At 37.7% G+C, this 25,151-nt stretch overlaps 2 protein-coding genes and 1 long non-coding RNA gene across 5 annotated transcripts; 2 read left to right on the top strand and 1 right to left on the bottom strand.

The window, feature by feature from the left end:
- Nucleotides 1-67: 67 nt before the first annotated feature.
- LOC135632663 (proteinaceous RNase P 1, chloroplastic/mitochondrial-like) lies at nt 68-6,628 on the top strand. The gene is made up of 6 exons (XM_065141317.1): nt 68-1,459; nt 2,610-2,699; nt 2,804-2,985; nt 4,544-4,664; nt 5,538-5,606; nt 6,240-6,628. The coding sequence occupies exons 1-6, from the start codon at nt 263-265 to the stop codon at nt 6,384-6,386; spliced, it is 1,806 nt and encodes a 601-aa protein (XP_064997389.1). The 5' UTR covers nt 68-262; the 3' UTR covers nt 6,387-6,628.
- Nucleotides 6,629-8,058: 1,430 nt separating this feature from the next.
- LOC103979134 (uncharacterized) lies at nt 8,059-10,629 on the top strand. Of its 3 annotated transcripts, none has more exons than XR_010494733.1 (4): nt 8,059-9,175; nt 9,562-9,784; nt 10,020-10,174; nt 10,257-10,629. It is a non-coding gene; the product is annotated as an uncharacterized LOC103979134 (long non-coding RNA). The 3 variants fall into 3 exon arrangements; XR_001977323.2 differs by having other exon boundaries at nt 8,063-9,175; nt 9,601-9,784; XR_001977322.2 differs by having other exon boundaries at nt 8,063-9,784.
- Nucleotides 10,630-12,263: 1,634 nt separating this feature from the next.
- LOC103979135 (PHD finger protein EHD3-like) lies at nt 12,264-24,130 on the bottom strand. The gene is made up of 6 exons (XM_009395186.3): nt 23,789-24,130; nt 18,451-18,915; nt 17,114-17,344; nt 16,715-17,023; nt 14,049-14,138; nt 12,264-13,684 (listed from the first exon to the last, which is right to left on the bottom strand). Exons 1-6 carry the CDS (start codon nt 23,903-23,905, stop codon nt 12,710-12,712), a joined length of 2,187 nt encoding a protein of 728 aa, XP_009393461.2. The 5' UTR covers nt 23,906-24,130; the 3' UTR covers nt 12,264-12,709.
- Between the last annotated feature and the right edge of the window lie 1,021 nt (nt 24,131-25,151).

The following is a 25,151-nucleotide window of genomic DNA, read 5'->3' as shown; positions in this document are numbered from 1 at the left end:
CAATGTGCTTGTGATGCATGAATCAAACAAATTATATGTTGTAACACTAGCAAAATTTTCCTTGTACACCTGAAGATGCCATGATTTCCTATGTATTTCTCCAGGAATACAAGTATTTTTACATAATACATAAGCCTAAAAAAATCCCCTTATTTATATACCCTTGCAACCCCCTTACATTCCATTTACTGTGTTAGGATTGTGCAGTTGCAGTTGGAGCCTATTTAAGCCCAGGTTGAGGCAAGACGGGTCCGATGAGGCAATGCGGGCTTCGACTCGATCGCGAATCATCTCAACGACGAGAAAAGCGTCGATGCCGTTGGCCGCCTCTCTCCCTTCCTCCCTCTTCCGCAGCTGCTCCTTTCTCTCCGGGTTTAAGCCTAAAACCCATACTTTGCTCCCTCTCCCCTGCTATGCCCTCGATTGCCTCCCCGCGCATTGTCTATGCACTCGCCTTTCTTTGAGGCCATTTTTCAAACACCTTCGGCACCAGTCCCTCCGCCGCTCCTTGGCCGCCTCTCTCTCTACCGCCGCTGCCGCCGCCGCCGTGTCACCTAACCCTGGCGCCGCCGCGTCCAGGATGTCCAAGAAGGCCCGCCGCGAGTCCCCCGAGGGCCTCCTCCGCCACCAACTCGGCTTGTGCTCCCAGAGCGGGGACCTCGCCCGGGCCCTCCACCTCTACGACGACGCCCGCGCTGCCGCCACTTCCCTCTCCGTCCACCACTTCAACATCCTCCTCTACCTCTGCTCCTCCTCCGCCGACCCCGTCGGCCTCGAGCGCGGCTTCCAGATCTACCGCCAGATGGGTCTCGACGGCGTTGCCCCGAATGAGGCCACCTTCACTAGCGTGGCCCGCCTTGCCGCCGCCAAGGAGGACCCGGACCTCGCCTTCGACCTCGTCAAGCAGATGTCTTCCGCCGGGATCCCGCCAAAGTTGAGGTCTTTCGGACCCGCGCTGTTTGGGTTCTGCAAGAAGGGAGACGTCCAGAAGGCCCATGAGGTGGAGGCTTACATGGCCTCCTCTGGCATTGAGCCCGACGAAGCCGAGCTTGCCGCACTCCTCGAACTTAATGTTCGTAAAGGTAGGGGAGACAGTGTGTATCGCCTGCTCCATCGGATGCGGGTTACTGTGAGGCGGGTGTCTGAGTCGACAGCGGAGATAATAGAGAATTGGTTTGGTTCAGAGGTGGCGGAGGAGGTTGGGTTGGAGAAATGGGACGTAAGGAAGGTGAAGGAAGGGGTGGTCAAGGGAGGTGGTGGCTGGCATGGGCAGGGGTGGTTGGGGAGGGGACGGTGGAATGTGGGAAGGACCGAGATGGATGGGAGTGGTGTGTGCCGGCAGTGTGGGGAGAAGCTAACGTGCATAGATATTGATCCAGTGGAGACTGAGGATTTTGCAAATTCACTGGCAAAGTTGGCTTCCCAGAGAGAAGTCAGGGCAAACTTTACGGGATTCAAGGTCAGTGTTTATTGTATTGAAATATATATGTGATAACTATATGCTTAATTTCAATGTTCATATAATTGTCAGAATAACCAAATATGATTATTGGAATACCTCACTAGTACATGATTGTTCTTGAACTTAAATCTGATGAATAGGAAAACTTTCTCCAAAAAACTGTAATACGGTGTGTTGGTAAATGCATCCAGTTTTTATCACATAATTTTATAATCTTTTCACTAGAATATTGTAGTAAAGATGCATGATCTTTTAGATTGGATATTATCACTTAAAACACTGTCAATAGAGATCAGAAAAGTTGCAATCTCTGTGTCCTGATGTGTTAAAGACAAATAAGTGGACTAGGAAAAACAATGTCTTCTGCAGTTCTTTATAGATGTCTACTGTTGACAGCCGAACAATGTTCTTTCTTAAGGCTATTATTTTTTTATTCTTAGAACTACCGTTTTACCCATGCTTTGTAAATAGAATAGCATCCCCTTTGGGTCAGGGATAAGAGTGCATAGATAGAATTCCACATTATCATTTAGATGTTATGTATAAACTGGCAAATATTAAGTTTGTCAAATACTTGAGACAACTTTTCAATAATTGCATCTAATGGTTAGGCCTCAATTACATATTCATTAATTGAGAATCTGATTCTGAAAGTACTAGATAGTAAGAAAAATCAAGGTGATAGCTATAGTTTTTTATGTGAAGCTTTAATAAATATATCACTCATTGGTCTAAATATGCAAGCAAATGTGTATAATAATGGATATTTAGACAAGCAACTTTCTTATATTTATATAATAAGCAACGAGGCATAAGATTCCCTCTTATTCCACCTTCATAGCCTGATTGCTGAAAGTTGATGGCAATAAGGCCTATGAAGAAATGGAAATGACTTTTGTACCAGGGTTTGCAGTACCGAATTGTACCGCCCGGTACGGGCGGTACATACCGGTCCGAGTGCACTGTAGCACTGTAGCAGTGTTACAGTACTCGGCACACCTGGGTGTACCGCTCGGTATACCGTACCATACCGGTACCAAGCCCAGATCGAAATACCGGTACGGTACGGTATTGCGAACCTTGTTTTATACTTCTTTTTCTTGTCTTAAAAACATAAGCATGACATGAAGTTGTCACCTAAATTCAGGATTGGCTTGATCGTCATGGACCATTTGATGCTGTTTTAGATGCTGCAAATATTGGCCTGAACAATCAACAAGTATTTAGTTTTTTCCAGGTAAGTAGTTATTCTCTTGTTTTCTTTAGTGCTCTAATCCTGATGCCTTTTGGATAGCTATATATATTTTTGTGGAAGACGTCATCTAATGATCTCTCTTGCAGGTAAATTCTGTTGTGAGTGGAATCCGTCAAATGAGTCCCTCAAAGAAATTGCCTCTTATTATTTTGCATAGCCACCGCTTGAAATATGGTCCTGCTGATAAACCAAATAATAAGAGACTGTTGGAAAGCTGGCGGAGGGCTGGTGTGTTATATGCTACCCCTCCTGGATCAAATGATGACTGGTATCTGTTCCTTCTTTTTTTGACACTTGATTTAACTAATGATATTGTATTACACAGAACTAAGTGATAGGAAAAGATCCATGCACCCAACTCCAAATAGTTGGGATGTTATAGCTTACTGTTGTTATCTTGTTTATATTTTCCCTTTTCTGGAAATAGCTCAATAATGTTTTGGTGGTACTGTTTAATAGAGGACATCTGTTTCATAACCCAACCATCAATATTTGTGAATTGAAATTGACATAGATGACAGACATATATTATATTTTTGTAGCCTTCTTTTAATTGTGCATTTTTCAAGGATGATACTTGTGAATATCTTTACCTGACAACACCAGGTAGGTACATGGTTAAGGGAAAACATGCTCTTTTCTTTGTTCCTTGGTGAAAAGCAACTAATAGATAATATAGCATGGGACTTCAGTTAGCATTCTTACAAGTGTTTTTAAGAAAAAATAAAGTGGAAAAAAAGCCCTAGCCAATTGTGTTGGTTGTGCTACTTTTATTAAGCCTTTTGAGAGACCAGAAATCAATCTGTATAGGAGATTGATTCAGAGCTAACACTTCATGTTTCTTTATGTTGATGTATTATCCTTTCCTTCCTGAGTTTGAATTTTAAGCACTGGAATCATAAAACTGGCATTGTTAACTCAAACCACTTCAAAGTAAGGCTGTGCATGTCAATATTTTATGCAGGTTTGAACATTGGGATAAATCATTGAAGATGTGTGAGTTACTAATAATACCAAATATTACCTTATAGCTTATTTACTGCAATTTAGGATATCATTAACTTAGTGGCCCCTGCCAAGTATCATGAATCTGTGATGCTTTTGGTGCCTATCCTCTTCTAACTAGGCTAAACTTTCTTTCTGATAGAAATGTTCTTTGAAACAATTTCCCTATGTTTGTTTGAGGCTCTTAGAAGTAGTTTTTGACCCTTAAGATTCTTTCCTAGTGAGTAACATTTAGTCCTGTATTTGGGATATCTAATCTTTTTCAGTACACAGAAGTTAGATGGCCTTTCACCTCTAGGATCTCTCTCCCTTGTTGGCATCTGTTATCATCAAGAACTTTTCTAGTTAGGCAGCTTAATGGAAATTCAGAAGAGCAGAACATGTGATACTTTGTGAAGTTAATGTATCTTGGACCTTGGTGAGCTAACTAAGATAAATAGTTTGCTGGTTGTAGCTTTTCGCATTAGCACATTTTGTGAAATACCATATCTGCTGGTTCTTAAATTTTGGTGATGCAAATTTCTTTAAAGACATGTTCAATTTTTTCCTTTTTGCTTCTCTGTTTGTTGGTATTGGGCATTTGTCTTTAGTAAAGCGAGTGTTGTAAATTAGCTGCCATGACTTTCAGCAGATTAAATATATTATGCTTCTGGAAATTTTCTAATTTGTTACACCATAATATCTGCAAATTACCTGCCGCTTACATTCTAGCTTTCTATGAACATTATTTTTCTTTCTTAATCCACTGTATGCTACCTGCATAGCTGTTACACAGTACATTTTCATATCTGATATCAAGCTTTGGTTTCATGTCATTACAGGTATTGGCTGTATGCAGCTGTCAGATGTAGATCTTTGCTTGTCACGAATGATGAGATGAGAGACCACTTATTCGAACTACTAGGAACCGGCTTCTTCCCAAGATGGAAAGAGAAGCATCAGGTTTGTTTATGCTTCTTTTTGCTGTACTATCTTGTCCACAGAAAATCAGAACAAGTATTTGCCATTTCTTCAGTGATACTATGCGAATATGATATGTATAATTAGTGAACAGCAATTTTATCCACACATTGCATACCGAAGCTAGTTCCATGGTTTTGCATGCCTGTGGTTTGTTGGTGTAGTTTGTCACCCTTAGGGAAACTTTACCCCTTAGTACATGGGTGAGCAAGATTTTTCATGGTAATTTCCAGTGTCTTTTGTGTTGCTTGATGTTCTAGATCGATCATTTTTCGACTTTTGTTATGCCTACCAAGCTTTTATTGTGGTCCAGGCTGCTGCTAGCATTTGTTTATTGATAATTCTTCTTTTGGACAGTGATATGGCATTTTTTAACATACCACCACCTAAAAATCTATTTAGGCCTCTCTTGCATGGTGGCAAGGCAAAATTTTCCCCTTGTTCAGCCACCATTATTTATCACTGCTACAAGATGTGTGATGTTTCTTGTGCTAGCTCTTCAAGAGATAATTGCTTTACCTCTATCTACAGAAGCTTATAAACTAGATCTTTGCCATGCTTACTAACTTGAATTTCATCTAAAGATATAAAAAGCAATGGTAATTGTTTGATAGCCATGTTAGCATGGTTAGCACACCATTTGCAACCTTTCTCATTTATATTTAGCATGCTTTATTTGTACAACACTTCTGGTATATTCATCTTGAACCTATGTTACCTTAGACTGAAACTATATAATGGCACTTACTGTCATTATAATGGTACTAGGCTTTAGTTTGCTCATTTAGTAATGATGTCTTCTAAAGTTTTTTTCTGTTTTGGGTTAAGGTCTAACTTGTTTGTTGATGTTCACAGGTGCGGTTAACCTTCTCCAAAGATGGCCCAACCTTACACATGCCCCCTCCATATTCAGTAGTCTTACAGGTGGTTAATCTAACTACTTGTGTATGATAAAATGAGTTTAATCTATCACGACCTAACCTGATGAGATAACTAGCCAAAATGTTTAAGCTGAGATTGATAGTAATCGAGGTGTTATAATTTCCCTCACTTAAGGGCTTGACAATCTCGTCAAGACCTGATAAGTCCTCTGACACTATCCACAGGTAGTCGTTTCTTACTCGAGCTCTCTCACTATGCCCCAATACTAGGTCGGCTTTGATATCAATTGTCATAACCTGACCTAATGAGATAACTAATCTATCAACTTTGTTTAGCTCAAATCATTAGTCAAAAATACTTAAGTTAAAGTTAATAGTAGTGCACCCATCAGATCCTTATAAGTCAATCTTAGTCTTATTTACTTCCAATATGAGATTAGTTACGATGTTACATAATCACTACGTTAACTGCACATTTGTAAGGCTTACAACTTAAACATTTACAGAATCTGTCAGTAAACAACCATTAGTCTGTTATTGCACTGATGAATTTTTTGTTTTTCCTGTGCACGCCTTCTCGGTGCCATTCTTTGCCCAAGTGCTTCAACTGGTTTTTATGTCATTTTAGATTGTTGTGATTGTTTCACTTCTCATTTTTACCCCTTCTTGTCTTCAGGAGTCGGAAGATGGTGGCTGGCACATACCAACAGTTTTAGGTGATGAGATTGAAACACCAAGGCAGTGGGTCTGTGCAACCAGAAAAACTGCAGTAGCCTCCTCTCCTCCAAGGCAAATACGCACAACATCGAAGCCAATCTCCTAATTTGCAGGAATTTGTGTCTTCTTGAAGGATATTTATTCAATTATTTCAAATTGATATAATGTAATGTTCAATTCAGCTATGAGCTGAGTCTTGCAGTCTTGTGACTAGCTGAATAGAAAGGGTAGAAAGAGCAAGAAAGGAATGCCAGAAATGCATGATTGGGTGCATCAATTTATGAAATTAATTATTGCTAAGTGTATCAAATACAGAATAGTTATTGCAACAAAAGACTGGTTGTCTGAGACAGGGATCCAAAGCTGTAAAAGATTTCTGCCCCCTTCCAGAGTGTTGTCCATTCAATTACAGCATGATTCTAACTAAAGTTTAGGTTCTGAGACAAAATTGAGACCTGTGAATGCATAAAATTATAGTCACATTGCTGTCGGTGATGGAAAATGGTGTGCTGAACCACTTTGGATAACTATTTCTATGAACAAGTTACTATTTCCATTTTGAAGCATTTTATAGTTATCAGAATCTATCAGTCTCCGAGAATTGTAGGGTTAATAAAATTTATTTAAAATAATATATTTATATATTATGTTTAAAATATAAAGCATGTAGAAAATACTAAAAAAAAGCTTTTTAAGGATATATTGAAAGAGAATGGAAGGGACAATAACCAGAGAGCATTTAGGATGAAGTATGGAAGATTAAAGTATATAATAATATTTTCTTCTCTTTCATTCATATGATGGATTGATGATGAAAAAATTGAGGGAATTTTTTTGAAGGCTCAAAAGGTCTAATTAATGAATCAAACTAGTTGACTGTCAAATTAATAATTTTCTTTTCCTTTCCAACATTCTTCCAATCCGATTCTATACTGCTCCATAAAATGCAGCAAATCTACGTGCACTCACAAATTTGTTGCGTCATTTGAGGCAATCCAAGGAAAGATTTGGTCGGGGACACCCAACCCGCCGTTCGCCTCCTAAAGGTTCCCCTTCCTCATTTTATTGGTTAATTACAAATTATCGTCAGTTCTCCTTAGCATTAGCATTCGTAAACTTAAAAAATTTATATTCGAATTTATTATGAAAATTAAATATTTAGTTTTTATCGATTTCATTGATAAAAATATGAAAAGAATGGACAAAAAGATAATTTTAACATTCTAATTTATGATGATAGACGACGTCTGTGGTGGTGAACAGCAATGCCGCTAAGGGCTACGAGTAACTGTTATGGATGTGGAGAACGACAACAAGAAATGAGAATTACTTGATATCTACGTTGATGCTGATGTAATTATCAAGTGGTCCTTTTGTCATTCTATATCTATCGATATCGATGTAATTGTCAAGAGATAACAATGCAGATGTAAGTAGTCCTCACATTTTACAATCGTTTTTCTCATCCATAATAGTTACTAACAATTTCCAATAGTATCATCCTCTGTCATTATTGATATCATTCATCATCACTAATTAAAATATTAAAATTATTTTTTTATTTATTATTTTGATATTTTCATCGATAAAATTGATGATGTCATGATAAATAAAACTAAATATTTTATTTTATAATTATACAAATTTTAATATAAATTTTTTAAATGTAAGGATTGTGATATTATGGAGATGAGCTAACATCTAATTAGCCACATCTTGCATATATCAAATCCAACAACAATCAGACCACGTCGTCATTTCAGATCTCTTCCGGTGACAGATGAGACGCCGATATCCATATTATCCATTCCTTTTTTGTGCTCACCAATGAAGCCATTCCATGTGGCAGAGAACGGCAAGACCACCAAGACTCTAATGGCCGCAAGAGAAGTAGCAGACGACGACCGTGTGTGTGTGTGTGAAGGTCATGGGGGCCGGACGAGGCCACGCATGACGCCTACAGAGAGTCGTCCTCCTCCTCCCCAGGAGCTCCTCCCATGGCTTGCTTCTCGGCTGGGATTGCCTTCGCCGCTACCAGTCTCTCTCGCGCACCCGTCGTCTCTTCTTCCTTGATGGGCAGCAGGACTCCCATGTCCACTGCGACCGCCTCAGCCACCCGTCTGCTCATCTTGAGCTGTGAAAAGAGAGACTTCTAGTGGCCTCTAGTCCTGCAACTCCGTTCCTCTTCTCTCTTCTCCCTTTGTTTCTTATGGTTGTTGAGTTCAGTTGCAATGCTGAGAACATAGATGTGTCCAAGGCACTTGATGAAATGTGTCAAAGAGAACAAACTCTCTTCGAATACGGTTAGCCATTCCGTAGAGAACAATACAGATCGAGCTATCTAAATGATAGTAAGAATTGTGGAGCAGTATCACATTACTTTGCTAGATCTGTTGTGATACAGAGGAATTAATCTGTTTGGTTATAGCATGGCAGATTGTCAATTTGAAGTCTGAGAATAGGATCAAACCAGAATACTTCTTCCCCAACTCTGTTAGCTATGTTTTAGTTCTTAGCCAATTGAAACAGTGAAAGTTGTAAGTAAACGACAATTAGTCTCTTCATCTGGAATAAATAACATCTGAGAGGAGGATCGCCATACCATCCTCTTCCTGACTCGTAGATCTACTTGCAGTTACTACCTAGCATTTTCCGACATTCCACAGGAATATAGTACAGAGTTGATGATTTCAGTATGTGTTGTTTCACTGCCAGGCAGCTAGGCTTTTGGGTCCTCCGTCGAAATTTGAAGCCTTAAAGCTCAAAGTAGTTTTCATGGGGGAAGAAATGGAGAAGTAGATTCCGAGCACCACTCCAAGAGCTTACACTCTCACACACTGTGACTTCACAGCTAATCTAACCTTAGCTGTCTCCAATGGTATGCATAGTCAAAAGGTATGATCAATTGATCAGTAATTTCATTTAGATCCTACACTCTGGAATTTCAATAACCTGCATATTGTGACATAATTTGCAGTTAAAAGATATTGATATTTGGAATAATTTATAGGTTTGTTCCTGAGTTTTATAATGTGAAGGACAAGGGATGCATAACATTGCTTGCTATATGGAATCTTTGGACAAACACAGTCACATTTGCAAATGTTATGGATTTTGCTAAGCAAATTCTATATGATCATTTACCTGTTTATTGCTCTTAATTATCTTTAAGTAATATGCAAGTCTCTAAAATGTCATAAAATTTGTTCAAGTGTTTACATGTGATACTGTTTTCTTCTCTGAGATGAAGAAATATTGCAAGATAATCATTTTTCTGATAGCTATTTGATGCCTTGCATTACACTAACGACCGATGGAAGCTTTCATCAAATATCACGGTTGGACTGGCAAACCACATTACATAGGGATGATGTTGTGGCAGAGTGGAAGGAGATTAAAGAGGAAATGTCTTTGCATGTACATTGCTATGTAAGTGGGTCTGACATCCTCCAAGATCTGGTTGCTGGATTCCGATACCATAGCTTCTCTAAAGAGCTACCAGTGGTGAGTCCACACTTTTAAGATTCAGCAATATCATGGATTCTTGTTTCTTATACTCCAAATCAATGATCTATGATCTGGTGTTCTCGACAGCTATCCGGATCACTTCTCTCAAGCATGAGATTTGGAATTTAGCATTTGATATTTTTGTTTTATTAAGAGCTTTATCCCTAAGAAGAAGCTAGAACATAAGATCTGATATGTTAATTACATGAATTATTAATTTGATTATATTCAGGTTTTAAAAGCTGTAGTACATCTGTACATGGAGATTCTCTCTTATTTAGGAAGCACCCTGAGCTGCTGGAAACTAAGGTATGGGCGTACTTCCATTCAAGATTGAAGAAGTACAATCGAGTAGAATGCTGGGGTCCTTTTAAAGATGCTACACAGGTGGGGATACATGCTGAAAGTTGAATTTTGTAGCCTATGTACTTGCTATTGCATGCAAATCTGATGAAGTTTCGATCGCCAGAGAACACTCGATGATGGATATGATACTTTTCAAACTTCGGTGTTCATTAGCATTGGGAAAACAATCTTACATTCGCTAGTTGCCTTCCTCCTCTTAGACAGCAGCTATTGCTTCAAAGAAGTCCTCTTCCAGGCTATATGATTTTTATGATCTTATCATTGATTCCATTCATTCTTCTTCAGACGGACAAGCAAGTGAAGAACGACAGCCTTGCATGTAAATGCAGTCATTGGTTCATGGATGAGTTCAACCCATGACCATTTATGTTTTGATTGTTTCACTTCACTGAATTATTGTTATTCCTGGTTGATGAGTTCAACCCATGAACCATGCAAATTGTACCATGATACACAAAAAGCAATTTCTTGAGATTTTGAGTTGTATACTGCTCAAAACTAAATACTTGGATAATAAAAATAATATTTCCTTAAGTTATGTAGCCTTTTTTTTATTTTGAGATTGATAATTCTCTTGTTGAAGTGATGGACCTGAAAATTTGTACTGCCTTCAGCAACTCATCTTGTCAACTCTCATCTTTCTGCACAGAGGTGGATTTATGTTTCCCCCACTATATGCTACTTTACTGAGCTTTTCATCAAGAGAGGAAATTGAAAACTTCAATCAGAAGCCCAACCTTGATGGTTATTTAGTTCATTCTCAAAATAGAGGATTTCTCAACCAAAATTATAAGCTTGTGTAGGCTTACTGCCATATGTTAACCTTCAATGTTATCTTGCTCCTCTCTTCTTTTTTTCTTCTTTTGAGGAATTCAACAGTCTTACTTGTGGACTCAAATCACAATCATAGACAGATTAGTGTTCATCAAGGATTTGCACTTGATTGTGACTTTAATTTAGTAAAAATATGAGTTCCTCAAGCTTGATGGGCAACTCATTGCCACATCAGCTGTTGGCAAGCTCAATCTTTTAAATGGTTAATCATATAGTGTGTTCATTTACAAAACCAAACTGAGAAGCACAAGGAAAATGATTTTTTTTCTATATTTCATTACATGCAATGTATATACCCCAAACAAAATTTATAGTATCATCATAGAAGCTCAATAAATGATCTTGTGAACTCTTCATAGAAAAGTGTGATAAGATGCAATTATATTTGTGCAGAAATTGGAATAAGAATCTTCTTGAGGGTGGCTTTTTCCTGTCAAAAAACTTGATGACCCTATGGATTTTGCTTTACCACCAGTTCATACATTTATAATTAGTATTGAATTTGATGATTTTCTTGTGGTATAGGTTTAAAAATCTTGCATGCTTGAAGAAGGTCAACATTTTTTTATTTCAAGAATGAGAGTTTCTTGTTATCAGACTATAATGCACACATCAAGTAGCTACACAAAAAGAAGTGTTAACTTGATTCCTTGTATTCCCAACTCCAATAAGCTATCATTGTCATTCTCATACTGGAATTATCAACAGCTTCATAAATCCACACACTACAGCAGCAACTTAAGGATGTCTTATCTTGATTCCTGTGAGGGTGTCAACCTTTCAGTGTATTATCAACACCAATAAACTAAGATTATCATATCTAAGCTGGAATTATCAACAGCTTCATAATTTTACAGTGAAATCTAAATATTCATCACAGACTCTAAACTTGGGCTTGTCCACTACTAATTGTTGAACAATGCAAACCAGGAAAACCAGACAAAACTGCACTTTCTCACCATGGATGCCAAGGATGTCTTGTCATTCAGCCATGGATGCCAAGGACATCCTTTTTACAAAATAATAGCTGAATGGCATCATCAATATTAACAAACAATTATGCATATCCAACCTTCATCATTTCAAGTATTTCATACGCACAAGAGAAAGAAAAATAATGGCAACATCACTATGAAATTACCTGGAACCAATTGCCAGAACAGAGAGGTGACTAATTCTGTGTATAACAGATTGGTATTCTTCCAGATGTAGACAGTGTCCACAAAAACCATTGTCATCTAGAAGATGAAAGCTTGCTACACCACAATAGAGAATGAGAACAGAAAAGTAATCGAAATTTCCACAGAAAGGGGATACTGGGGAAACGTACATTCTCCTTGGCTATTATTTACATTACATGGGAGACTTCGACTGAGATTGACATTTCAAAAAAGATGTTGCGACCCTTTAACAACAGCATTTAACAATTACAAGGAAAATTTGCCCTTCTAGGGATTTTCTGGCACTGGGAGGATATAATACATTGAAGAAGATGTCTTTCCATTCTTCCAGTTGCATTTGAATGCCGAGTGTATGATTGACATTTGAGTGAAAAAAACCTTCCCTTAGCAAACTAGAAACCAAACTGAACGGGAAAAAACTCCCAAGTCATACTCCATAGATCTATCTCATGATCGAAGGATATCCATTTCAACCATTAAAACTAAGACTCCTACCGATGAAGTATCTCATTGCACAAGGTTTAGTAACTTGTGCAATCACCTATCTTGAATTCTCCCCTGCCATCAATTGCTCTTCTGAGCTCAGCTTCTCAGCAGCAGTTAATAGCAAATCCACTGCACGACTAACCTCATTAAATTGTCTGTCATCATTCTTCCTGTGTTGCTGGGCGATACGCTGCTTGTGTCTCTTCGTCCCTTTCCTCTCCATGGATGCATTGCAAGACTGGCAATACCACTGGCCCTTGGGTATGGAAGTACACGGTGGTCTCATGCAGTATGTGTGGTATGCCTCATCACAACCATCACATAGGACAATCCTATCATCATCCTTATCACAAAAGCAAGCTCTACAAAGGCAAGATGGGCAATACCAACAAGACTTCTTTTGCTGCTGCAGACTAGCTATCTGACTACTTTTTAGGCATCTTATGTGGTAGAACTTGTAAGGGCAGTGAACATGATCACAAATCAAGAATTTCTTGTCTTCATCCTCGCAAGTCCCACATATCTTGCACAAGAATGACTGAGCAGTCCTTGGTAGTTCTGGTGACTCATCAGTCTCCATAAATGAAACTGAACTTTCTGTGGAGTTGGAAGCTCTAACAATCCTGCTGTCACTGTCAATGCAATATTCTTGTGTCCCAGAAGTTTTAAGCCCATCATACACCAAGTGATTCTTGTGCATAATATCTTTCCTAGTGCAGATCGAAAAAGGTTCAGGTGATTCCTTCTCGTATGCATTACAAACAACACAGTACCAGCTCTGAGTTGGAATTTCTACAAGAGCAGGCTTGATGCATGAGATATGGTACATTGCCTGACATCCACCACAGATGAGGCTACATTCTCCATTTGCTTCCATGGCACATTGCCTGCAAGTCGGAACCTTGTATAGAGGAGAGGCCTTAGCTTGATCCAGTTTGGTGTATTGGCCTGATTCACAGAACGTAAGGTGCATGGCAGTCTTATTGGATTCCGCAAAACTCTTCCTTTCAGCAACTACTTGACAAGTGTCCTGGAAGATGTAGAGATGTTTCATAAGCAACAATCTGCTCATGCATGCTATCGTATTGTAAATGCAAACAGTATTAATACAGGATGTACTTGTTTCAGGGTTAAATTCACGACCTCCATATACCAAGTATTAACCAACCAAAACTTCATAGCAACAAATGTTGCAGTTATAGCATAAAAAATCACAACCTCAGACCTCAACAATGTTAAAAATATAGACCATTGACAGGCTAAGCAGAACATTTATTTTTAAGATATGAATTCATTAGATAATTATGTCAACCAACCAGTCCTTGTCACCCAGCCAATGTAACAGGTAAAATCCAGAGTTCAGAAGAGAGAAGAAAAGGGTAACAGTGTTTTACATGCTTCTGACAGGAAACATGTGACATGCTTGAAAGATTACTTGCTAGAAGGACCATTTCTTCACCAAATTTTTGGCATTTGTCCCATACCTGCAAAACATACAAAGTATGTAATAATTTCAAGTACACAAACATGAGGTTCCCAGGTAAAACTTCAAAAGCAAAAGACATCTAAAAAAAGTTACGAATCAGTATGAGATCAACCATACAGCATAACTCAAAATTGAACTGCTCAAAAAGATTTATGACCAACTGTCAAATGTAAAACCTAAAGGCGTTAAAACAGATTTCCTAGCAAAGAAAAGCATAATTATCAAAACCAGATTGGTCCATCCGGTCCAACCAAGGAATTGGGAACCAGACCCCATCTGATCTGATCCCACAGATGGGCCGGCTGTGCATATTGCCCAAGGGAAACAAATTAACCCATCTGATTATTAGTCAAACCAAAAGAACCAGTTACCAGGCAGTCAGTTCTAATTTTTTGCCAAAGATTAAAATAAGCATATTTTGAATTCCAACAAGTAAATTACAATAAAAAACTTTTCAGCTTAAGTAGATTTTTTTTAAAGGGAAGCCTCATGTCTTCATTCAGATATTTAAAATATAATAAAGAAACACTGCCAAAATTTCCTCCAATTTCAAACCACTGCCAGCTAGAAGCACCGTCAATGTTTCTGTCTCCCAAGCTACATCCCTCTCCCTTGAATGGTCCACCTCGGACCAACGTCCACGCACTTTACCGAACCACTGCACCTCCTCTCACCTCTCCAGAGCAGTGATGGATACAGCATCAATCAGGAAACAACAAAGCAAGGCATATTTCAGCTTTGATGAGAGGAGTAGGAGAAGAGACTGCAGTACATCTTCAAAGAGAAGGCTTCGGTTCACACAATTGTAAGGCAATGTGTTGGATATCATGGAGAACGGTCTGAAATCTACAAATCTTGTGCTGGTAAAGAGTGTCCAAGTACTACAATGATGGATGATCATTTAATGCAGCTTCAAGATGAATTTGTCATTGGTATCAAACTTGTTGAATGATATATCTGTTGCTTCTTAATGCTTTCGATTTGCTACATCTTTGTGATGGATGTTGGAAGTGTACTTGTGTAACAGTTTAAATAGTTGCTTCTGTGTTTTATTTGATAATTTTCCTATATATGTATATATAACAACTTTTTTTATTTAACAGCTTTAACAGGCTTACAGTCTGACAAGTGACCTGAAGATCAGTCAAGTCACTAGCCCATTCTGTTTTAATATCAACAAGCCAGAAAGAATAGCAATAAATGGAAAATGAAACATTTTCTGCTACATGAAAGGCCGCTGTTCTCAAGGCACAAAAAGCCAACAAAAGGAACAGAACCCTATTAAGTGGTCGAATCAACTTTTTCATAGTTCTTGATCAAAGGGCCAAAGAAAGCAGGAAAGCATTCTTTATACTGTCTACTCATTTTGTATTGCCATCTAGCAACCAAGCAAAAAGAATGAATAGTACAGGAATCATAGTATGGGAGTAGGCCTGTGTTACTATGAATGTAAATTCCAATTCAAGGTAAGTGGAAGAGCTTCTGAAATGACCTGATAATTCAAAATTAAGAGATTGATAATTTTCAAAAAAATAAACTTAAAACCAGTGATTTAAATAGCGCTAGGCGCTCGCCCGAGCGAAGCGAGACACTAAAATATTAAAATATATAATATAATTAATAAATATAATTATTTAACAGTATTAAAATCAAAATAATATATTATTAATCTAATAAATACAAATACATTACTGTTACTAGTATACTGTTAACAGTATACTTTCGAAAGAGGAGAAGGAAGAGGAGTGTAAGGGAAGACCGAGGGTGCAGCGACGGCAGTAAAAGTGAGCAGCGGCAGCGAGAGCAGCGAGCAACGACAGTGGCAACGGCAGCGGCAGCAACAAGCGACGACAGCAGCAGCGGCGAGCATCGGCAGCGGGAGTAGGAGCGGTAAGCGATGGCAGCGGCAGTGAGAAGCGGCAGCGGCGAGCAGCGGGAGCGGGAGCGGCGGCAGCGGTAGCATGAACGACGAGCAGGGTTAGGGTTGGGCAGCGACAACGACAGCTGATATCAGTGCTTTAGTTGGTTCGATTGAACCAACTAAAGCACCAGAGACCAAACCAGACCTAAAACGCTGGTTCGATCGCCTGGTTTAACCCAGGCGCTCGCCCGAAGCGCCCGGCGCCTGGGCTCAGGCGAGCGCCTAGGCGGCGCCTCTTTGAAGCGCGCCGCCTAGAAGTTAAGCGAGGCGCTCGGGCCTCGCCTCGCCTCGCTCGAGCGCCCGAGAGCCTATTGAAATCATTGCTTAAAACAACAATGTTTGCTGAACCTTGATATTTGCTGTGTTATACATCTTAATTCAGATAAAAATCACACAAACATACTTGAATGATTCAGGCATTAATGGCATAGAAACTAAAACATGTCTAGAATCAGAAAATAACCACTGAAAGCACAGGGGACAAAGAAAAACACAACAGAGATAAATATGACTAAAAAACTGACATGCGTCAAGACTTGATAACACTGCCATAAATCATAAAATAAGTATAAATTCGCTATGAATACAGCATTAGGAAACCAACATCAAGAAACCATAGAGATGACTGCTGAGAAACACAAAATTAAAATTACCTCTTGAATATCCTGACTAAATAATCCAGGTGATTGCTTATAATCCCCATTTTTCATCTTTGAGTTAATCAGGCTGAAGTCAAAGAACAATTTGACCTTGTTGTCCTGGAAGTTATGGCAGATCAAATCACACAATAAGAAAAACTTTTCTGAACGTAAAATGTCAAGAAAGTGTTCTTGACTATTTAAATTGATGACATCTGTATCAGTTTCACTAAGAGATCCAGTTTTTGATGCACTCTTTTCAGCATTTGCAGCACTATCTGGTGTTTGATGACATTTTACTTCACTGTTCCCAACAAACTTATCCTGGTATACATGAAAAGTTACAGTACACTATTATTTCAAACTTCGCAGCAGAGTAAAGAGACCCAGATTGAAGATATGCCACTGTAGTACCTTTAGCTGTACTGTGTTCCCCAAGATATCAGTCATCTTGAACTTTTTGGTAAATTCAGGTCCATATGTGAGAGCGTCACGGATGCAACATGAAATGCCACCACCTTCACTCATATCAGGAAACTGCAGTATGCTTTCTAGTACATATTTCCAGTGATGTTCCCTTCTAGAGTACCTATCTTCCTCAACAGTTCTGGTACATGAAATTTGGTCATGAAGTTCCTCCATATCCTGCTAAAAACAAAATTATCCCATAATTGCTTAAGAAAGAATAGAACAACAGAGTGGCAAATGACTTTCCTGGACTCAGTACTAAGTGACAGCTGTGACTAGCTGTTTTTCCAACTAAGATTGACCATATGCATATGAGCTGATTAGATTCCAAATAAGAGGAAGTAATCGTTATTTACTTTCTAAGTTGTTCATGAAAATGTGGAAAAGAAAACTTGTTTGCAATTTTCCAAAACCACTTCAAAATAAAAATTAGTTCTCCCATAGAATAGTTTTAGTTTTTCAGTAAGTAAATATGTTTCGGATTTTTTTAATTTTCTCAGAAAATGTTCTGGAAGAATGAAAACTTTTCCAAAAGGGAACATGCTCTAAGTCTCTTATGGAATGCTTAAACTTGACACTTGAAATCTAGTGCAATAATCCAATATGATGCACCCTACCTCACATCTCTAGCATGCTGCATGATGGCATGCATGTGCTTACAACATTGTATCAATCAGTTGCCCATACCTAATTTGTGCCAAATAAAATTATTAAGTAGTAACATTAAAATAAGTTTGATCAAACAATCAAGCACTTAAATTTCCATCATGATCATTAACACTAGAATATCACTTATTTTGATAGCCACATGAATAAAGGAATAGCTGAGAAGAATCACAAAATCGACATATTCACTTAACTTGTATATACAGAATATACCAATGACTAAAGAATGTAAATGAAGTCCACATGAGGATATCAAGAAGGGACAGAAATAGGATAATAGAAAAGATATCATATATAAGAGGGGAAGTGATGCCCTCACTGGCAGAGCAAAAAGCCAGTCTAGGTATAATTAGTATCTTTCTCAAGTTGTTATATGCTTTACGAGCAAGACAATGTCATAAATATCATAAACGACTTTTCAATTCATTCAAATAAACCATATTTTGCAAACTATCAAGGAAGTACATGACAAAGTTGTCAAGAAAAACAAGAATAATATATATTAGATAGGTAAGCAACAAATCCTCGCAAAAATTTAGCAAGCTTGCTTATGATCAAAGACCTGGGAGAAAAAAGAGAATGAACATATGTTTCAACATATAAACAAAACATGATACCTCAGTCGTGCCAGTTAATCCCATGGTTGTGGTTGACTGCTGGTTCATGATCTTCAACCTTTCAGAGGCAATATTGGTTTCCCAAATGCCTTTTCTAGATAACTCATTGGCACTTCCCACCTGTGCCTTATTGTCACCTTTTATATGATCCTTGTCCAGTAAATCACAATGAGGAGAACACTTCTGCCTTCTTCCTTTGATACCACGTGCAACCAACCTCCTCTTTCTGTGTTTTTGCTTCTCCATGAGATGATTCATGATCTCTTTTGCAATTTCCTCTGGGACATTTGGGCACTTTCTAACATCACAAACACCAGCAAGATGTTTCTTAAGCCTAGACACCCCACCTCCATATCTAACTAAACCACACCAATTGCACATCCACTGAAACCTATTTCCATCAACTATCTTCCCATGATCCCACCCAATATCCTTGGTTTTCTCCTTACGTGAAGGCATGCACACCTGCAAATACATTCCATGATGACACATGTGTAAGGTAAGATACTCAACAGGAAACACGAGTTAAATGCTGATACAGTTCTTATGATGTCAAATTACTACATTAAAATGATTAAACAGCATGCTCTAAGATTAACATAACACTAAAATATCTTAAAGACATGTAAAGGTGGAAAATAGTTTCTTTAAATCCATAACAACAACAATTCTCTTGGTACTTCCAAAATTAAAGAAAATCAATGAGCACTTCTCTAGCATTATAAATTAAGAGGAGCTCACAATAATTTAATTATCAAAACAATGTGCCAATTTATGCGACTATTCCCAATTTCTAATCCTAACAGAATCTAAAGGATCCAGAATTTGTTATGAGAACAACACAAACTTTTGGAACTGAATCCACTTACTAAAGATTGAGGGTCAAAAATCTCATCCAATAAATGTTTACATCTAAAATATGGATCCAGTTACCAAAGGCCAAGAAGTTTGAAACCCCATTCAATAAATTCTTACAACTAGAATATCGATCTGGTGATGGTGTACCAGGCTCATTTACAAAAAGTTAAAGAGTTTAGGATGTTGATGTACCAAATCCACTTAACCGACATTTTGGATTCAAAATCTTATCGGACAAATGTGTACACTAAAAACATTAATCTGATGATGACATATGAAATCCACTTACCAAAGGTTGAGGGATCCAAACCTCATCCAACATATATTGATTTGTTTTGGTAGTAGGGTACCAAATCTATTTACCAAGGATTGAGGATTTGAAACCTCATCCAACAAATCTATCACATCCTGAGCCCTTTTTTTTTTCACAGGCATGTACACGGAATGTGACATACTTCCACAAAATAATAACTCACAGCAGATATAAAGTTAATAATAACTTTTAACCAAAACAAATTTCAAATGTTCTAAATATCCATGTCTTACAACAAAAAGTAGATCAAGTCCTACTGGCTAAACTTAAAATGTATAAAACTTAAGTGCTTTGATGCAACACTACATAATGATAGGTAATGTTCCTTCCTACTCTTTGTAACAGGATCAAGTAACTGCTCTGAAAACATGAACGACAGAAAAAGCTGAGTAGGAACCTCATATACGTCCTCACAAAACATATAGGAAAATAGCATAGCAGATGTAGAATAAATAAATCAGAGTTAATCACAAACTCTATGGTCACAATTCTCAAAAACTAGTTTTGGTAGCACAAACTAGAACAAGTCACAAATATAACTCATAACATATGGCATAGGCTGGACACATGATGGGGCATGCTTCCAATAGGAGATGGAGATGCATAATCCCTGGGGATGGAGTCTCTCCCAACAACAGATAAAGTGAATCCATATCGCACTTCTAGCAACAGATGAAATGATGTCCCTCACCTGTCAAAGTAGGGATATGTTCCTCCTAACAGCAAATGGAGGAATGTCTAGCCGTCACGTCTAATAGCCCGCTAATCTCTAAAGGAAATCGCCCTCCAGTATAGTGACCCTCCTGCAATTGACAAGGATCATATAGGTCCTCTTATCATATCAGTCACATATCTCATGCTAGTCTTAGGACTGGTGCTACCACATACATCCATTCATCCAGAAGTCATCAAATAACATCAATATCATGGATCATATCATAATTAACCCTCAATTGACTTGAACCAATTGAATCAGTCCAATTGCCTCGAACTGGACTTAATTCAACCAAAACCTTACTAAACCAACCCGTAATCCTCATAAGAGTAGTTTGGAATCACCCTAAACTAGTCAAACATAGACTTGATTAGGTCCAATTTAGGTCAAACAAGCTTGGACCGATCTAAATCGATTCACAATCACCTTGAACCACTCGGAGTCGACCAAACCAGTTTGGTTCAAGTTCAATTTGGCACAAACTCAGAAAAACAGACCACAACAAGGCTACTGGGCCAACCCAGGCTCGAATCCAACCAAATACAAGGCTGAAATCAAGTCGAGCTAACTCAATACAGTGCTGAGCCGAATCCTGGACCAGCCAACAATGCACTCATGTGCTAGGCATGTGCATCAAAGAGGGAGGAAAAGGGGGCACGGGCTGTGCTGCAGAACTGGGTCGCACCTGGGCTGTAGTCAGTGGGCCGCACCAGGGTTACAAGCTGAGTCATGCCTGCACTGTAGCCAGTGGACCACACAACACGGGGCCGCAAGCAATGGACCGCACCAGCCCGTCACTTGGTCGGGCCGAACCTGCCAAGCCACCAGCCTGGTCTAGTCAACCTACTAGGCTTGAGTCAAACCCGTATCTAGGCTCAAAGTCGCATCGAACCGAGCCACGAGTTGAGTTGGGTCTGCACTTGGGTTAAGCCAGGCTGCAAGATATGTTGGTTGGGCCTGATCGAGCCTGACGGCTGGGTTTAACTCAGATCTGATATGAGTCAGATCAATTTTAATTCTGATTTTCTATTTAATTCCTTTTTCACAGATTTCTAAAATTCTACAGTAATTCAAATAATTGATAAAAATTCCAAAAAAAAGGGATTTAAGTTTTAGATATGCATACTCACTTAAATAAAATAACAGCATGATTTATCAAAATTTTAACACCACTTTTCATGAATTAAAATTATAAACAACCAATAAACTTGAGTTAAAAATTCTGTAAATCATGAAAAATATAGATACAACCTGCATAATTAACAGTAAATCAGATCGATAGTATAATCATCAGTATAAGCCAATTTTACAATCTATAATTTGGGTTTGAATAATTTCTAATGTTAAATTTCATGTTTTGCATTCTAAAAATTTGCCACAATTGATAGAAAATTCTATAAAATTATCATTGATCTCAAAAACTTTTCTATCATTAATAATAAAATAAAATTCATAAATTTATTGAATTAGGAGAATCAGAGCACCTATGTCTCCGACGTTGTCTCACTCCTCTCCATTGGGACCAAAGCCTCTCACCATTGTGAAGAACAGGGAGAGTGCAACCCATCCCTATAGAGGAGAGGAGGAGAGAGTTTGATTATGTTAGGATTTTAATAATATTTTCGAAATTAATATTTAATTAATCTCATTTTATCTAAATCCTAACTTAATGTATTTTATTCGATTTCAAACACTTCTCATCCTCAACTCAAGATAAAATATGATGGAATATTCCTAAATCTTAATATTTTCAGAATTATTCCAAATTTTAAAATTTTTGGGGATAATATATACATATATATATATTATTTATTTATTTATGTATATGATCCTAGGACTAATCAAGTCAAGTCATTGGTCACTAGCCCAATGTTCAATTTTGTAGCATTTTATCAAAGAAATATTTATTAATATACTTAGAGAACTAGAAGGAAAGTAGAAGTCATATAACATTAATTTTTAACTCTTTAAGTCTACTTTAGTTTTGTACTGAATTGGAAGCAACAAATTAAATCTAAGCATCCACCTAGATGGGCGCTCTATATTAGGTTACATATATCAACTGATAAAGAAAAAATAAATTGAAGTGATAGAAAACTTAAGCAAGGTTTCAAATCTTGATCCTGTATCAGTTTCAGTAATCTACCAAACTGGTACAGCACCATGTGCAGGCAGTATATTGACCCGTACTGTCTGATATCAGCTGAAAGAAAATTGAAAATTTAAATACTGACAGGTATCAAACCATATGGTCTGATACCAATCCTTGCTTGAACCGGTAAATATTGATTGGTATGGTATGCACCGACCAGTACTTGTACCTACGTATTCATGCAAGATACATTATATTGCATTGTATGATATAACCATGTATAAGAGCACCATATGGTCTGATACCACTGCTTGCTCGAACCAGTATCTATACAAGTCACATCAAAAACCATCTGATATATTGTATAATATTTCAAGATACATTTGTAACCATGTATTTAAAAATTGTAATTTCATTGATACAAGAACAGTCACATCAATATACCAAATCATGAAGAGTCCTTAAGTCATTAAGAATCTAATTAGGCAGGTTAAAAGTCCTTTGCTAATTTTTCAATGGGATTGCGAATTTTAAACAGGAGTTCCAATCCCTAACTTCTGGTATTTTACAACACTCAATTAGGATGATTGGCGCATTGAAAAGGTTTGCAAATAAACAAGCTATCAGCTGAAAAGAGAGAGACTGTACAATGGATTATGGTCAATGAAAGTTGTTTCCACTTAGCAGCTAGTATTCACCTTAAGTTTATTTATTTATTTTTAATTCCACTTTATTATCTATTTTCTTTATTGTAATCACTAAAACATCGGTTCCTGTCATTTGCTGATTAAAGACTGTCAGAAATAGTTCAGATTGATATTCCGTTTACTTGAAATGGTAGAAATGTAGTTATAAACTCGATTCTCAGTATTGTTAGTTTCTCAGCAAAGTAGCCCCTAGAACATTAAATTTGAAGCATATGATTCAATCAAAGTTCCACACACTCAATATGATTTTTGTTGCATTTATTTGTTCCACAGGTTTGCTTATTTAAAGTCAAATTTTAGTGAATGATAGAATTATGATGAAATTTATAACAAAGAGGAAACAGATTATAGAAAAATGACACTTCATAATAGATCATAATTAATTGAAGTTGTTTCTCTTTAGCATGAAGCTTACCGTCGTCTCCATACCCTTTTGTCTAGTTCCCATTATCTCTATTATTTCCATTTACCGCAGAAATAACGATACATAGTGTTCATGCTATTACAGCTCAACAGCAATGATATACGAATATGATCCAGGTCAGAATAACATCCATATCGTTGTTTTCTTTAATTTGATGTCTTTGACATATGCCAACAGAAGCATTGATCTTTCAGTACGAAATGTGCAAGACGGAACAAGCATTGATCACCTGAATCACATTCGGACTCGACCCGGCACGCTTCCGCTTGTCGCAAGTCATTGGACCCCCGAGTGATGATTCTTCCATCTTCAGAGACCCATTTCTTCTCTGCTCCTCGACCGCCATACGAAACCCCTAATCTGTGCCCTCCGTCGCCTGATAGGCTTCGACGAGACACAAAACACCCACAACTACCAAAGAACTCCCAAAAGAGACAGAGGAAAGTTGTGGGAAATCAAGGGAGGGGGCAAATAATTGACGAGAGAGAAGAAAGATGGGATCCTGCGAGGCGGAACGATAAACCCTAGCGGTTTCGGGTGCAAGGTGAAGGGAATCGATCGATCGACAACTGTTTGGCAGAAGCGTAGCGAAGCAAAGCTTAATACCTTCTATTATAATAACTCTATTTCTTTTTAATATGCAATTCCAATATTATAATTTTCGATAAATATATGTTGCATTTTACTTTTTTTTTGCTAGAAATTTATTTGTAAAATCCTTTTTCTGAAAATGGATTGGATATAAAAAAAATAAAAATTTATTTTCATTCTCAAGTAAATAAATACCTAAATTTAGATACCAGAAGATCTAATGACTTGACATTGATGGGTTGATCATAATTTACATGATTAAGTTGATGAGGGTGATGTCCATATCTTTCATGTTTATCAATCAGTGAAAATTTAATTAATAATTTTTTGTTTGATATTGTAATCCTAATTTCACAAACCAAAAATCACTATATCCAAAATAAGATTCATGGGGCTTCATAAACCAACTTAAATCTCTTTCCATTTTTGATGTTGGATGATTTAGGATGTCACATTATCTTCATCAAAAGCAAAGTCAATTTGCAATTCTGTCAATTTCATGGGGGGAAAAAGGCCTTCTTTTGACAAGTATTAGAACCAATTAGCATTGGAGGAAAAGATCTCATAGTTATAACACAATAAACATATTGTGTATAGTGAATCAAGTAATACAAATCATCCTCCAAAATCCCCCCCTCACATAAATAGGGTGGCAACCAAGGCATGGGTCATTGCAAATAGCAAGCCACAGCTCCACTACCACTTGCTCAAGTGTAATATTTCAAGTTCTCTTTGTCAAATGTGAGGATTTAATTATATTTATGTACAAATATGAGTATCACTATGTAAAATGAAATCAATCTTTGAATTAGGTGGATGTGTTTTCATTAACCCCCTGAGAATTCACTAGATTTGGTCACATATTTTGCAGAGCAACCAAGTTGAGGAGGATAAATTCTAATAGCCTGTGTCCCGTATGGAGATAATCTATTACCTCTAAAGTTCAATTGATAATGTCCACATCACAACAGAGCAACCTTATCAACATACATACTAAAATA

Source organism: Musa acuminata, chromosome BXJ3-3 (assembly GCF_036884655.1).
Source record: "Musa acuminata AAA Group cultivar baxijiao chromosome BXJ3-3, Cavendish_Baxijiao_AAA, whole genome shotgun sequence".
NCBI lineage: Eukaryota > Viridiplantae > Streptophyta > Magnoliopsida > Zingiberales > Musaceae > Musa > Musa acuminata.
This window is presented reverse-complemented; position numbering and strand designations above follow the sequence as displayed.